The sequence below is a fragment of the Littorina saxatilis genome, linkage group LG2, assembly GCF_037325665.1.
Source record: "Littorina saxatilis isolate snail1 linkage group LG2, US_GU_Lsax_2.0, whole genome shotgun sequence".
NCBI classification, from domain to species: Eukaryota; Metazoa; Mollusca; class Gastropoda; order Littorinimorpha; family Littorinidae; genus Littorina; species Littorina saxatilis.
In genome coordinates, this window is record NC_090246.1 from 90,954,370 (window position 1) to 90,970,599 (window position 16,230).

General features: G+C 44.2%; 1 protein-coding gene across 5 annotated transcripts; it reads right to left on the minus strand.

The window, feature by feature from the left end:
• Positions 1-7: 7 nt before the first annotated feature.
• On the minus strand, positions 8-12,754 carry LOC138960129 (streptococcal hemagglutinin-like). Of its 5 annotated transcripts, XM_070331881.1 has the most exons (5): positions 12,485-12,754; positions 10,279-10,411; positions 8,599-8,735; positions 6,817-6,902; positions 8-5,627 (listed from the first exon to the last, which is right to left on the minus strand). In XM_070331881.1, the coding sequence occupies exon 5, from the start codon at positions 3,821-3,823 to the stop codon at positions 1,940-1,942; it is 1,884 nt and encodes a 627-aa protein (XP_070187982.1). In that variant the 5' UTR covers positions 3,824-5,627; positions 6,817-6,902; positions 8,599-8,735; positions 10,279-10,411; positions 12,485-12,754; the 3' UTR covers positions 8-1,939. The 5 variants fall into 5 exon arrangements, 2 of the variants coding, with proteins under 2 accessions (XP_070187982.1, XP_070187984.1); XR_011453895.1 differs by lacking the exon at positions 12,485-12,754 and having other exon boundaries at positions 4,252-5,627; positions 10,279-10,650; XR_011453896.1 differs by lacking the exons at positions 10,279-10,411; positions 12,485-12,754 and adding an exon at positions 9,042-9,259 and having other exon boundaries at positions 4,252-5,627.
• Between the last annotated feature and the right edge of the window lie 3,476 nt (positions 12,755-16,230).

Here is a 16,230-nt window from a genome sequence, read left to right on the forward strand (position 1 = left end):
CCTGCCCTACGCAAAGCGCTTCGGACAGAATCCACGCGTGAAGGGCCAGGATCTGTGGGTTCTCGTGCTGAACGCCTGACCGAGGCTGCACGAGATCTCCTCTTTTCAGGGCGAGAGGGATTGGGGGCCGAACTGCTAGACGCAGTAGGTCGGGAAACCAGTGCTGGCTTGGCCACAGAGGAGCGACCAGAACCAGCGCTGGTTTCTCCAAGTCCACTTTCCTGAGGACTTTGCCTAAGAGGCAGAACGGAGGGAAGGCATACGCCGGAAGATCTGACCAATCCACTTCCAGAGCATTCACCTTCCAGGCCAGAGGATCCGGGAAGGGGGACACAAAGAGAGGCAGTCTCGCCGAAAACCTCGTCGCAAAGAGATCTATCTTGGGCTTGTCGATCTGCGACCAAAGCCGCTGCAAAGACTGGTGTGTGAGAGTCCACTCTGAATGAACAATCCTGTCCCCTCTGCTCAAAGTGTCTGCAAGGACGTTCAGACTGCCCTTCAAGTACACTGCTGACAACAGAATGTGCTGGGCGTGACACCACTTGAGAATGCGACATGCAATGTCGGAAAGACTGTGAGACCGAGTCCCCCCTTGCTTGTTCACATACGACGCCACAGACATGTTGTCGGTGTGAAGACGTACAAGACTGCCCTCCAGGAAAGGCTTGAACGCTAGAAGCGCCAGGGAAACGGCCTCCAACTCCAGTACATTGATATGTAGGGAGGCCTGAGAGCAATCCCAAACTCCCGAAACCATGTGCTCGTCCAGATGAGCACCCCACCCCGTCAGAGATGCGTCCGTAAACAACTCTCTCTCCGGCGGTGGACGAACAATGGGAACACCCCGGAACAAATCCGGAAGAAGCCAAACACCTGTGGTCTGCTGAAACCAAGTTCCCAGTGCGATCGGGGCACTCCAGTCCTGGGATGTCTGATCCCACCTTGACTGCAGGGAGGCCTGAAAAGGCCTCTTGTGAACCCTGCCCAACGGAATGAGGGAAGCCATGGATTCCATCTGACCCAGAACCGAAGTCAGAACCCTTGCACTGGCGTGATTCTCTCCGTAGAGAGACCGAATCAGACCCTGAAGCTTGTCGATCCGCCTTTGAGACGGACGGACAGACCACCGAAGCGTGTCGAATTCCATGCCCAGGTAAGTAAACGTCTGGGATGGTTCCAACTCGGATTTTGTCAGGTTGACAGAGAAACCCAGCTGTGCCGCCCGGCTCAGCACCCTGTGCGTATGAGCCTCGCAAAGCCCCCTGTTCTGGTGAAGGATTAACCAATCGTCCAGGTATGCTCTGAGACGGATGCCTTCCTGTCTCACAAGAGCGCAAAGCTGCCTGACCACAATCGTGAAAATCCACGGAGCTAAAGACAGGCCGAACGGCAGAGCCCTGAACTGGTAAGCTTTGCCGCCCCAAGGGAAGCGAAGCCACTTCCTGTCCGCGACATGTATGAGGACGTGAAAGTAAGCGTCTGTAAGATCGATCGACGTTGCCCAATCTCCCGGCCGTAAGGCCTCCCGAACCGAAGTTGGAGTATCCATGGTAAACTTGATTACTCTCAGAAACTTGTTCAAAGGAGAAAGATCTAACACCGGCCTCCACGCCCCCGAGGCTTTCGGCACTACAAAAAGTCTGCCGTAAAACCCCGGGGACCGCGCGTCCAAGACCTCCTCTATAGCTCCCTTGAGCAGCAGAGCCGAGACCTCTTCCTGGACCGCGTTCCGTGCCACCAAATCCTTTGGCGCCCTGCAGGGCGGGATTATCCTGACCAGGGGAGCCTTCTGCCCTGACCAGAGAAGCCGGAACCCCGAACACACTATCCCCGTGACCCACTTGCTGGCCACCAGTTGCAGCCAGGAAGAAAGGGCCCTGGACGGGCCGCCCGCTACAACTAGTGCGGGGGCCACCGGGATGTGTTGTTCGGGGAAGTTTCATTGGGGGTGAGGCTTACGCCCCGACCCCCTGGAACCCCCGAAAGACTGACCCCTCTTAGGGTAAGGAGCTCCACGCCCCCTACCCCTGGAGGAGAATGACTGCTTCTGGGCCTTCCCACCACCTGACGAAGACGTCTGAGGCTTAGCAGAAGAAAACGCCTGAGTCTGAGACTTGCCCTGAGGCTTCTGGAAGCCCTGTGAAGCCAAACGCGCGATCGCTACATCCCGCGCGTCCTGCGTCTCTTTCTGGAGTGCATCGAAAGACGCCTGCCCTAAGAGAGACCCCTCAGCAAAAGGGGAGACCTTCAGCCTCTCCACAGTCGCGGTGTCCCGAAATCTGGACCCCGTCAAGAAGGCTGATCTCCTTGAAAGCACCGCGTGAGTATACAGCCGGGCAGACAAAGTAACCTGTTCTCTAGTCACCTTGCCCAGAGTAGCCAGCAGTGTTGAAACATCTGTCGGCGACGCATCAAACCGAAATTCAAAAGGATCAAGAGATGTGGCAATCGATCTGGATAAAGACCTTTGCAGAGACTCCGACACGGACGTGAGCTCCAGCAAAGACCTTCCAACTTCCTCCACAGCTGTGAGAGAACCGTCAGTACATGGGACAACTCTATCCCTATTGTACCCGTCCTCTCTCAAAGCAGCAAGTTCCGGCGTCACCGGAAGTGCCCCTAACGGCAGAGCAAAAGAGTCAATCAGATTCACAGGATAAGGGGTGAGCTTGAACTTCGGAACACCGGAAGCAGCCCGAGCCCCAGGCTGAGCCAGCCAAGAGACAACGTCTTCCGGGGCCTCGCCGTGCTGAACCAACAACGGCACCGCCGGTTTGCGTTTACCACACAAGACGTTAGCCATTTCATAGGCAATAGTTGACGATTCCCGGAAGCGGTAGCGAGGCCGTTGCTCCTGAGCACTCCGGAAATCGTCAAAAGCAGAACGAGGTGGGTGAAGCTGAGCCTTGTCCTTCACCACCCCTTCCGGAAAGTATCTGAACGCCGTTTCCGCCGCCAGCGCCACTGCGGCTGACAGCTTCACGGGCAAATTCAGTTGGGAATCCTCTACCACTGAGGCATCCCCGTCTTCCGCCCTACACTCCGACTCGAGATCAAGCTCGGAGCCAGGAGGCAGAACATCAGACAGTTTATCGTCGGCAGAACCGACCACTTCCTGCCCCCCGGGCGGAAGAGGACTAAAACGGTCCCCGATATTCTCATAAAGAGACGTACGGAGGCGTTCGTCCTTTCGCTGCTCGTGGGAACTCTCACGACTACCAACGCCAGAGAGAGCCCCCTGAGCTCGCACACCGGCAAGCGGTGTAGACATACCTTGAACTGGTGTCCCACAAAGGAGAGACACCAACTTGGTACTCCCATCCTGCGAAGCATGGACATCCGCCCGAGTCACAGTCGCCGAAGGCAAAGCGGAAGTCGAAGCCGGAACTGCAGGAGACTGCCGTACCTGTGCTAAGGAGAGAACATCAGAAACACCCGACGGAAGCGCACGTAATTCCTCCCTAGTGGAAGATAATTCCGACGCAAGTGTCGAAACTTGAGCGCTCAACGTCAACAATAAAGACGCAACTTCAGCTGGCGCTAACCCAGGGCAGCCATCTGAAGTTGAAGCAGGAGCAGAAGCAGAAGAAGAAGTTCTTTTGCGCGAACCGCCACTCTTGCCAGAACGTAAACAAGCCTGACCGGAAGTTAAACTGACGTCTGCTAACACGGGAGATTTAACAGAGGTTGAATCAGAAGAAACAGACGCGGATTTTCCTGCGCCCTTCTCTCTCCTCGAGCTACGTTTAGGAGGCGAATCGTCAGGCACCTGCCTCGAACTCGGCTTCCTATTCACGCTATCAACAAGCGCAGCCTCCGCCATAGCGAAAGAACTCACGAAAAATTTCAAAGAAAAACAATTTCAGAAAAATTTCACAAGTACAAAACGAGCGACGAAAACGTCGCTAAAGTTATAACAAAACGGAAAGATCTCACCACACAAGTAGGTAAAGGTGAACAGCTAGGCGACGACCAAGGGGAGATGCCAAAGCCAAAGACTATGACAAAATGCTGAATACAGCAGGAGCGTACATCAGGAGCGTCCTTCCCAGTTGAACCGCTGAGAGAGAATGATACAAATGGCGGCGTATGCGCACGCATACGGATGTTGGACCGGACATCGGTCTGATATTATGGGATGGATCACTCTTTTTTAGGGTGGTCTCCCTTGTTACCAAGGGGAACGCGTACAGCGTAACCAGCACTGAACTAGAGTTAATTGCTATATGTGAGTTGGGTAATAATATGTAATTTAATGGCCCTTCCAAGCAATTTATTTTCTGATGTCTCTCGGTCCCAGTGACTGAAAAGTGTGATACAGTCAACAGTGTACTAAACAAACCGATTATAACACGTATGCATCATAGACTGTGTACATAGCCATTAAAAAAGCATCAGGTAAAATCAATAAGGTGCAGGAGATCATTCAGACAATAGAGTTACATGGAGAAACCTTTCCAACTTTTTACAGTAAATGCATGGGGTATTAAAATTCAAAACTCAGAAGTGTATTCAGCTTCTGCTACATTGCCAAGCTTGCCACAGAGATAAAATAGTTGCACCTGCAATATGAGAACAGCCTATGATAAGAAGAAACCTTGCAATAAAGGACTGGACACCTGAATTCCCTTTTTTGGTTATCTTCAGTAACATTATACATGTCATGACAGGCCGCCTGCAATGTAGGGACATTTTTGGCTGGACCATAGGGGTGTTTTTTCATGGCAAGTACCACTGTGATATTCCGGTACAGAGATGTTTGGAAAGTATTTATGCTGCACTCCTAGCCACGAAGGACACTTTGGAGATCAAGGTGTACTTATTCTTCTTCTTCTTGTCGATCACTCAGATCAAGGTGTACTAAAAAATGTGAGAAAAAAAATGGAAAAAAAAATTTCACAAGAGAAAGTTTAGACACAGAAAAGCAGGGTTTATTTATTTTTAGATCAAGGTGTACTAAAAATAAATAAACCCTGCTTTTCTGTGTCTAAACTTTCCCTTGTGACAATTTTTTCACACGGGAAAGAAGATATTACACTCTCATACATAAATAAATTCAGTTTTCTGGGGAACGCAAGAAGAGAGTAAAGACATCTGTTAGGGGAGGAGATCAATTCTATGGTGGTCTCAGAAAGCTAGGTTCTATTGTACATTTATTTAGACCACTGTGTGAAATCAAATAAGAAGCTGTATATCAATATACATCACTTGAAAATCCCCCCAAAAGACAAAGTTTGAACTAACATGTCCATAAAAGCTGCAAAATACACCACGAACATATAGAGTTAGACAATAGAATTGATGAAAAATGTACAGTGAGTGTTTACCAAACTGTATCTTCCCTTGTTTGTCCATAGTAGTCCTCTATGGCTCTTAAAATAAAACAGTGAACATGTCTGAGGGCTTTAACATCAATGTTCACAGCTACTGCCTGGTGGTGATACCAGAACTTCCTGTGTTGATGTCTTTTTATCCCAGCCTTGGTGTGCCTTGATTGGAAGACAGTATCACAAGTAGTGGCCACCATCGGTATCACAAGTAGTGGCCACCATCGGTATCACAAGTAGTGGCCACCATCGGTATCACAAGTAGAGGCCACCATCCGACAAAACACTGTCTGTCTTGCACTGGAAAAAACAAAACATTCTGGAATTACAAAGATATACAAACTTTTTCAAAGAAACCCGAAGGTTTGTTGTATTGAGCTCCCTACATTCGCTCAAAGGGAACACACTATCATTCATTTATAAACAAATAACCACACACACACACACACACACACACACACAAACAAATAGCACACACCCAAAAACATAACTTTCACAACCAGACTGGAGAACACACAACCCTTATCTCAAATTTTCTTCCTGCAATAGAAAGTGAAGGCTGGAGCTCATACAGTGTATTGCTAACAGTAACACACAACCATAAGTAATTTTGCTGTTCAAACTGTCATTGTAAATCATGAATGAATTAACTCAACATAAACTTAGAGACACAAGTAATATTATATTGCTGTGTGTGTAAAACAGCGTTTGAGCTATTGTTTAGGCTAGCATGTACGTTTTAACTTATACAGTACCAGAAGGTGCACAAAATACCGAACCATTTACCATTCCAGCAAGAGTTTTCTAATAGACGATGTTCAGAAATAACTTTCAGGATTTTCAGGTCTATTGCTATTAGAGTAAGACTAAGAGCCTCTTTTAAGTGGTCAAGCTTTTCAAACTTAGACGAAACAAGTATTGTGCTTCTGAACAGGTTTATCCTGTGATCGGGACTAACAACTAACTCTGATGTGTATGTTATGCAGCGTGTGCACAATACTATGCCACTTTCTGTAAATGATCAACGTTCACAAGTTTATCAGAGTTCCCGATGATTGCTGGCCTATGTGCTCTGGTGATCCCTCTCAACATGTTCTGATTGATGTGACGTGAGTTTCATAAAACACATGTGCTTAGAGAACACTTCCACTGATCTGCAAACAATCGGCTCTGATGTGCATAGTTTTGAAAGAAAAGGGTATTATAATATAATTATATATGAGCGCCGACTGCATAACATACATATTAGAGTTATTTGTTTGTTCTGATCGCAGGATAAAGCTGATAAGAAGTGTGGTGCATTCTTCGCCTTGTTTTGAAAAGCTTGTCCTTGTAAAATGAGCTCTTCATCTACCACACCGACCAAAAATCGGGACAAAAGTTATTTCCGTAAGACGTCTATTCACAGTTATCTTCAAACAGGGGAGGGTAGCGAAAGGGGTAAACAAAATCCCAGGACCACTTAACTTCTACAAACTTAAAAACATACCTGAGTTCTTCCGGAGGCGGCCACCATTTTGACCCTTGTGAGTTGTCCCTCTTCTCTTACTCCAACAGCTTGTCTGTCATCAGTTTCTTGATGAACAATGGAAATAAATTTGAAATCAGTTACAAAGTTACATAAGTCAAAACGTTTTACTTTTAGCGACAAAACAATGATAACTGTTCACAATCACACACTGTTGACTGTACTTAAAGCTGTCGTCTATCTACGACTATACGTGGCTCGATGTTTGAAAAGATAGGGCTTAGAAGCATGTACTGAACTCAGTACAGTGAAGGCGGCCTGAAACCTTGACAGATTCATTTAACGCTTGACTTTTGCTGTGATAACTTCCTGTTTGCTCCCTCTATATTCAAGAGGCACCAAAGGGAACAAATACGCCTTGGTGGAGATTCAAACTCAGGAACTCACGATTTCAGGGCTGATGTTCTAACCACTTTATACTACTGCGCCAATTATGACAAGCGCTGAACAATTTATACATTTTATGTTATTTTTGGAGCAGCATCTATTTCATACCTTTATCCATCAATTGCTCAGGAGTGAATTTAACTACTTCTTGGATAGCTATACTTGAACTGCACAGAGATTTGGAGAGATTAAATCAATAAATTACTGTTCTTCTACTTAACTTGTATGTTGTAAATAGATATCACATTCACAGCCATCACATCGCGTGAATGTCGTGTAGCATATGGTATTGGTAAATAAAACATGTGCTGTAATTTCGTGAAACATGTTTGCAAAATAACGGCGAAGTTTACAGACAATTTTGACGCTATTGCAATGCATGAATCATTGAATGGTATTAATTCCACCTTAGCATAGAAACAAATTGTAACTTTTGCATCTTTGTTAAAACTGATGGAGTGGCCTAGTGGTCATGACATCGCCCCCGAAATCTTGAGGTCCGAATCTGGTATACTATGAGTAGCAACAAGAATAATGTGTATGCTTCCTTTGACCCTAGCCTGTTTATTGCAAACCTAAGCCGATTAGTAGTGGTGACAGACAGGGCTGGATTTAACACAGATGAATATATGTGTGAGTTATTAATGTAATGGTCAACAAGTTACCATACTTTTTTAAATGGAAGAAGAGCATTATCACATTGTTGGCAGCATTGTGCAAAATACCCATACCATTCTGGATTATTGAATTGATTGACCCCAACATGGACCAAAACTCGTTAACATTATTAAATAACAATCACTCTGTAATGATTAACAACTTTTGGTTACATTTTCAAATGTTACTACATGTAGTCAGAAAGAGGTGTACACCACTGTATAGAATTAGAAGAATATTACTATTACTAAGTTGCAAACCCCACTTTTATAAAGTAATTGCTAGATTGAATTTCAAACACCACCAGAATAATGCAATGAACATCGGGTTTTCTTTCAGATCTCCTGGATTTATAAACAAAAGCTGCTAATTCAAAACCTACAACTCATCCAAAGATGGAAAAAAAACATGGTTCGAGATTAGCATTGCGATCATCCTTTAAAATAACACAGCTTAAGATTTGAAATACATACTAACCAAGCCTATGTATACAACTGCTTGTTGTACTACTATGGTCACAAAACTGCCATTGCCAGGGAATGCTAAAACAGATAAAGGCGATGGATATAGCTTTCTGTCAGCACATTGAATAACAGTGAAAATGAAATTAAGGGATGTCTGGCTGACGGTAACAATAGCAACCACAGTCAGCATTAACCGGAAAGATTTGTGTGTGTAGCCAAGCCTAATGATATTCACCTGTTTTTGCATGATGAAGGAGTGGTATATGCAGAAATTCCAGCAGCGGACCCAGGTATCCTAGAATGGTCAGGCTCTGAATGTACTCTTGCCATAGAACTTCTTTGTGAGAGGCACCCACCAATAAGTCCTCGGACCTGAAAACAACACATAAAATACAGGATAAGAATAAGGATAAGGTGTGATAATTGATATAGTCCTGTGAGGTCAACCTCATGGCAATCCGGGTTGCTTTCTCTCTGGGGAAAGTGAACCGCCATACACCGAGTCAATAACACTGATACAGTACACTACAACATTTTTTTCTACAATCTTTTTTACCGTTATTTCCACTTTGTGATTCATGCGATCTTATGCATGACTCCTGATAATGTCGTCTGGCGTCGGCAACACTTCCATATCAATATTAAAGCTTTGAAAACATTGTTATCTTTTGACCTAACCGGTTTTTTTAATATTCCTAGCAGTAGCAACCTCCTTGCGGAAACTTCCAGCCTGCCCTGGCCAGTCCACCTCCTCCAAATGTTTTGCAACCCTTCAATGGCTTCATTCAGTCCTTTCATTTTTCTGAGATGTTGAATTGGCAAAATGGTCTTATTTTAGGGTGTGGCACAAAGTGAAGCACTGGGAATCTCGCCATGACCCATTTCCAAAAGAAAGATAAAGCAAACATTTACTTGAATCAAACCATTTAGGAACTGTGGGATTCATGGGGGTTTATCCATTTGAGAACAAATCTGTTACTTCCCTTGCCAAGTAACATTTCCCTTTATTTTTTAATATGTACAGAATAAAAAAAACGGAGGAATGTTTGTGTAAAGAAGGAATTTCCATAGAAACGAGTTTTCACTGGTATGTAAATTGATTTAAAGAAAAACTCTGAAAGGGGTGTGTGTGCCTGTATGCATGATCTGTTGGCAGGTCCAGATTAAAAAACAAATTGAAAAAATAAAATCTGTGCAATTTTGCATATTAGCAAGATCTAGATCAGCACTTTCCAGGACGTGTACGGGTAATGTGATCAAATGTAGTTTTTACATCACGCGTTTGCCAAGATCTGCAGTCTTGGTGGGAGCAAAACAACACATGCCTTTGGAACATTGGAGAAAAAAGTGAGTCACGGGTGACGCAATATCTACGTACAGGCCTTTGCTACACGTTCGACCACCCAGAACACTGTATTCTGGGAATGGGAGTATCTTTCATGAATAATATTGTACACAGCAACAACAACAAAACTGACCGAATTTAGTACATGTTTTGTATTGCGAGTAACCAATAATCATTATAACCCAAGTTTAACTGAATTAATATTATTTGAACATACTTACTCTCCAGGACCCCCTTTCGAACTGTGCACTACCCTACTGAACTGCGTTCAACATTATGATTGCTTTGCGTGTGCCACTTGTAGGAGCTAGCTCATTCAAACAGTTTTCAAAAGTGACTTACACGGGCGGAATCTCACTGAATGAAGGGACGGTTTTATGGAAGACTTTGGTCTACTGGGTAGATTGTTCTATTTGATTTTTGTACCTCGATTTTGTTTTTCTCGGAAAAGGAATTCTGTTCTCTCTGAAATGTGTAGCTTTTCTCGGAAATCCTGGGATCCGAGGAGAATTTATCTATGACAAAAACAAAAACAAAAAAGGGTAGTAAAGACCATCAAATTGTACTCACTTGATAAAGTGTTGTTAGTCCTAAGTTTTCAAGTGATGGCTGGCTAGAGGGTGTTCTGATTCTTGTAAGTTGTATTGAATCTTGGTCTCTGTCCCATACATCTCTTGTGGTGACAGCGGCAGCATGAATCAAACTGCACATTGAGAGTCCACACACACTAAAAATAAAGAGTAGCAAAATGGTTAACCAGGAATAGTCGAATCATGATGGTTAGTGAATTCCCAGACATGCATTCAATACAATGATCATAAAAGTATAACGTATAAGATGTCAACATGTATAATACATACATGTGACCTGGGGTGAGGTGCAAAAAGCCAGACTCTGAGCCACCGAACTGGGTGGAAATCGCACGCGGGGTCTGACTGGTTGAAATCACAACAAGATGAACAAATCTTAATTTCAACCAATCCAACCCTGCGACTGTGCAACACCAAGTTTTGCACCCTGCACCTCAGCCCAGGAAACCTGATTATCAAATACCTGAAGTGTGTTAATGTTAGTTGTTACTCTGTGTGTGGTCATTGAGCGAGTCGTACTCATAGACTGGGTGTTTATGTCATTGTCCATTCAGTCACAACTTTGACAGCCAGCCAAGACTCAGTCACTGAGTCAGTCAAGGCTATTCAAGACTCTCACTCTCAGCTATGTCATGTGTTTCTGTGTGCATGCAGACCTTGACAGTTTGAGCATGTTCATGTGCTTGCACATGTATGTGTGTGCACAACTGCATAAGACTAAGATTTGTAACTGTAAGACTGTGTATTTGCAAGGATTGTTGCGTTTGTGCATCTATTTGTTCTTTATTGTTCCCATTCATGTGTTCTAGTGTGCGTGTGTTTGCTGGCTTTCAACTTTTAATCATACATCATTACATGTGCAAGTGCCACCTTTTGTTTGTGTCTGTGAGTGTGTACTTTTTTGTGCTTGTTTGTGTGTGTACATGTATGTGTTCATGCATGTGTCATTGTGTGTGCACAAGCTAACAAAAGGTATTTTTGTGCGAGACTGTGTGGTTATCAGTTTGACACTGGTGCCTGTTTTAAATCTCTTTCTCACCATCAAATGACTGTACTTGTTTTCAAAATAAATTGGTAAATTTGCAGCTCGTACATTATAACTTGACAGTAAAAGAATTGTTCAAATCAGAGGATAGCATTCAGAATCACTCAATCAGTCAGTGGCTAGTCAATGCCACCCTAAATAGACTCAGCTTGGCTCAAGTAAGTCGCAACTGGTCACCAATTATCGAACAGCACAGCGATCAGTATCACCATCACCAATCAAAGCAGTGCAGACAGTATTCTGTATCACTGCTCCTTTCTTTGCTGCATGCTCGTTGGCTCGGCTCCTTTTGCTTTAACTCCGAATAAGGCCCCCCCCCCAAATAAAAAAAGGTGTGGTTAACTGAAGGTAACATAGCCCCAAAAAATATGGTAGGAAGCTAGGCAATCACTTTTTTTTTTTAATGTGTACAAATTAAACCTACTTGACAGGGAAATAAGTGTGCGACTCGAGCACTTTCGCTGCGTTTTCTGCACTCGTTTTCTTGTTTTTTTGTGTGGTTTTTTTGTGTGGTTTTTTTTTGACAAATGTAATAAAAAGTTATAGGGTCGGCCCCTAAAAATAGGGTAGGTCGGGTTACCGTAACCACACCTATTTTTTTTAGGCCTAATTAATCATGTGATGCGCTGCCTAGCTGTCAATTGCTGTGGACATCCATCCCCCCCCCCCCCCCCCCCCCCCTAAGTTGATTGCTGGGCCAACCCCCCTCATCTCAGACAAAGGGGGACTGATCATAGTCAGTCGGGGCTAACAAATAGTAACATAACATGACATTGACAGCTGCGGGTTCGGGTTTGGGGATGCAGGTGCGGTAGGGAGGCAGAGTGGTTAATGTTAGCCAGCAAAAAAAAGAAGCAAGGAAAGGGGGTATTGGGGGAGGTGTGACCGTAGACATGAATACACTGTTGTCTGCAGTCTGCTTTGATTGGAATGCCGGGCCGGTGTTCGATCTTGGGTAGTCTATCCTCCTAAAATACTGAAGACCATCATCACCGGAACCACCATCACCCAAGCGTAGCAGATTCATCACCATGCTGATGTTGGCTACCTACCAGTACCACCAAGAAAGAAAGATCACGGATGACTTCTAACACACACATGATGAAACCATGCTAAAAGTGACCTCTGAAAGCCGACTTACCATGCCCCAGGAGATTGTTCAAGTTACTAGCTGCCCGCCACGTCGCTGTAATTCGTGGAAAATCCTTCAAGTTATGCAGAAAGTTCCACGTGAAGCTTGGTGGCCGCCATTTTGGTTCGGAATCTTAACTTCCCGCTGACGATTGAAAGTCGTGAAGTTGAAATTTATCCTATTTGTGTTGATTTATCCTGAAAGCGACGTGTTTCACACAATAATCCATTGTTGTTATGTCTACAATGTTCAGATTCTATTACTTAATGTCACTCGTTATTATCGCGCAGTGGAATCGACGACGAACTGCTGATCACGACAATCTGTCACCAGTGATAAGCGATCATGATTCGATCGATTGTTTTTGATTGGCTGATCGCTTGTTCGCTCCTATCGACCGAACGATATGCCTACTAAACCTGATTGGCTGTCGTTGTGATAGCTGCGATCGTTACCAGTACTATCCCCTGGGGGGTAGGGTGTGTTGCTGAGGCTGCTGCGCAGCACGCGAAATTTACGAGCTGGCTTCGATAGTAGCAGTGTGCAATGGGTGCATTTTTTGGTCGCTGGAACGCCCTGTAAAAAAGGCTCATGCGAATCGAGAAACTGATCTAATTGTAACGTATGAAAGCGTCATCAAATGACGCTGTTTCCAGCCATATCGGAAAGACAAGCTGCAATAATTCAAATACAAACACATCATTACAACAAACTTAAACCAGAGATTAACACTGACACGCACGCACAGACGCCCCCCCCCCACACACCCCACTACACACACATAATATTATGGAATACATTTCAAAGAGAGAGAGGGGGGGGCAGAGAGAGGGGGGAAGTGTCGAGAGAGAGAGAAATAGACCACAGGGTCTGGCTCCATAGGAAGCCTAGAAAATGAGTTCCGTTGTCTCGAAAAGAGTACAATGATTTGACATCAAATTGTCTCATGACATGGTATATGTAGTCAGAAACAAAAATGTTCTCACATTTAGTATTGCACATTCTCTGGAAAATTGCAACATAAGGGGGGGGATAATCGCCCAGTGTCAGTCACAAAGAGACAGTTGCCGAAATCAATTTTTATTCATTTTAAAATATATTTTGTTTACAAAAACCTTATTTTTGGGGGGGCATGTGTTTAGAGTCACACCTCAAGAAGTTTCTTCCCCCCCCCCCCCCCCCCCAAAAAAAAAAAAATACTAATAATTAAAATTTCCTTCAGTGGATGCGAGACAATTTTGTACATTGTACTAATGTTAGACTCTATAAGCAACTTATCATCTGTGGCTACCAAACAAACTGTGTGACGGACAAAACCTTTGATTTGTTCCTTCTAATCGCAAAATACCACATTTATACATCTAAAATACGTGCGACCTGCCCCCATTTTCAGGTTCTTGTTTTAACTCTAAAACAAAGATTTTTGGCAGAGAAGCACAATGCATTGGTTAACAATGAGTTAACTTCTTTCAACAGAAACTGGAGTCTGTACAGGCATGCGTTTGAATGATTTTTTTTTAATTTTTTTTTTTTAACTGTAAAGCCTGGTCACCGCTCGCTATCCTCTTTCTCTTCTTTCCCTGATCCCTATTCTCTTCTGTCACTCTTCTTTCTTCCTCTCTCTTTTCTCTTTATCTTTTTTGTATTGTCTGTTTATATGCGTGTGTGTAAGTGATATGGTTGAGATGGTTTCAATTGGATATTTGCTACTTTCGTTACCCTATGTGGACTGTTTTGACCTGTCCTATGTTGTCTTGTTTGGAAAAGAAAAAAATAATGATAAAAAAATAAAAAAATAATTAAAATTAAAAAAAATAAAATATGTAAAAAATTATTAAATTTTTTTGTTTTTAATCAACTTTAAGGTGGCAGTACTACCTGGGATTTTGACAAAAACTCTATTTTCCATTCAATAATGTGTTATTTTAATACAGAAATGCCTCAATATTGTCAAACATTTTGAATTTGTTGTCGTAATTAGTGCCAATATCGTATTTCTACACAGTTGATGTGTCAATTTTGACATTCTCATTTTGACGCGTACAAAAAGTTTGCGTTTTCCTGTGATGTTTTTTGAAGTATTATAAATACAGTGTTGACATGTTGCAAAAAAACAACCACACTGTGGAGCTGTGTGCCATACATCAAAAAAACAATTTCTGCACACTATGTTTATTGTTCCTTAACATTGAATGTGTGATTTAATTTGTGACCGAAGTTTTACTGAAATTGGATGATATATGTACTAGAGGAATACCCGCTTCGCCGGGTAGCCGGCTTCGCCGGGATGAAATACTTAGAGCCGTACGCCGGCTTTGCCGGGTCCGAACAATGGACCCGCCAAGCTTAGGTCCCTCCCAGATTCGTGGAATGGGAACAGCACGAAAATGATTCAGTGGCCATAATGCCATTCCTGACCATATCGAGTCCCATCCTTGTCGACGAATGTAACCGTGTTAATCACCTTTGGAGGCGAACTCCACTCAAACAGGATTGAGCAATTTAGAGCTTATCTCTAAGCCCTTTTGAACTGTTATGGCTTCTCAAAGGAAGGCCAGTACATACAAATACACAAAAGCCGCCAGACCACATCACAAACAGAACTGAACAATCCACAGGTGTTGCCCACATAGAGAGAGAGACACACACACACACAAAAACACAGAGAAGCCGTATACAGTCTTGAGTCGAGCGTTTGAAAATGCCTGAGCCTGAAGGCGGGTGTAACTTACACCTCTTGGTATCAGTCTGCCTTAGAGATGAGGACGAGAGTTGGCCAGATGGCCAGAATAGCGCGCTGCATTTTCCTGCGTAGAACTAAGGCGCGTCTGCCGCGACGGTGCCTGAGCTAAACATTGGCGGGCACTGCTCACAGCCCGACACACGGCACTGTAAACATTCCCCGTCCCTTCACCTCTCTCGCCACCATCCGCCCTACCCTTGGTCTCATGCCTGTATATATAGAGAGATAGATGACAGTGTATTTTTCGTGTGGCTATACATTGATTCGACCTTTGCACTTTTACAGTGAGGATAATTTACGGGTCCAATTTACGTTCTGGACACTGCGGTGACCTTCTAAAAATAGTAACAGAACGCCGGGAATATCCGAAGGTGCCCCCTCATACTATAGTGCACCATACGAAGGAAGGGAGGTAAACGCTGAAAACATGGAGAAGATAAGGAAGAGTTACTGGGAATGGTGAAAACCCAAAACCCAAAATCGGTTCAGCGCTGCGCGCTGAGAGCACGTGTTGAAATATCTCATCGATGATATTGTGTCCGGGGTGTAGCTGAATACGGTGTCCAAATTTGAAAAAGATCCACCGAGAACTTTGGCGTTGTGATGTGGTGTAGCGGCTTTGGTGTGTCGGTATGGGGGCCCGGGTATCTGAGGTGGAACCAAATTCAGTTCAGCGCTGCGCGCTGAGAGCACGTGTTGAAATATCTCATCGATCAGGTTGTGTCCGGGGTCTCTGTGAATAAGCCCACCAAATTTGAAGCAGATCCATCGAGAACTTTGGCCGTGCATCGCGAAGACACAGACACACAGACACAAGTCGTATATATATATAGATATATACCACCAACATAATGCAACCCCTCCCCAGGTAGAACGGTCAACTGCCCTTCACAACTTAGTTAATCACTGGAAATCTTTTGGCGAAAAGAACTCCATTCCTTCAAACAGCGCAATATTCGTGAATCGTTAACTTTTCCTTTCTATACAAAACTTCAGCGCTCTTACGTATTAC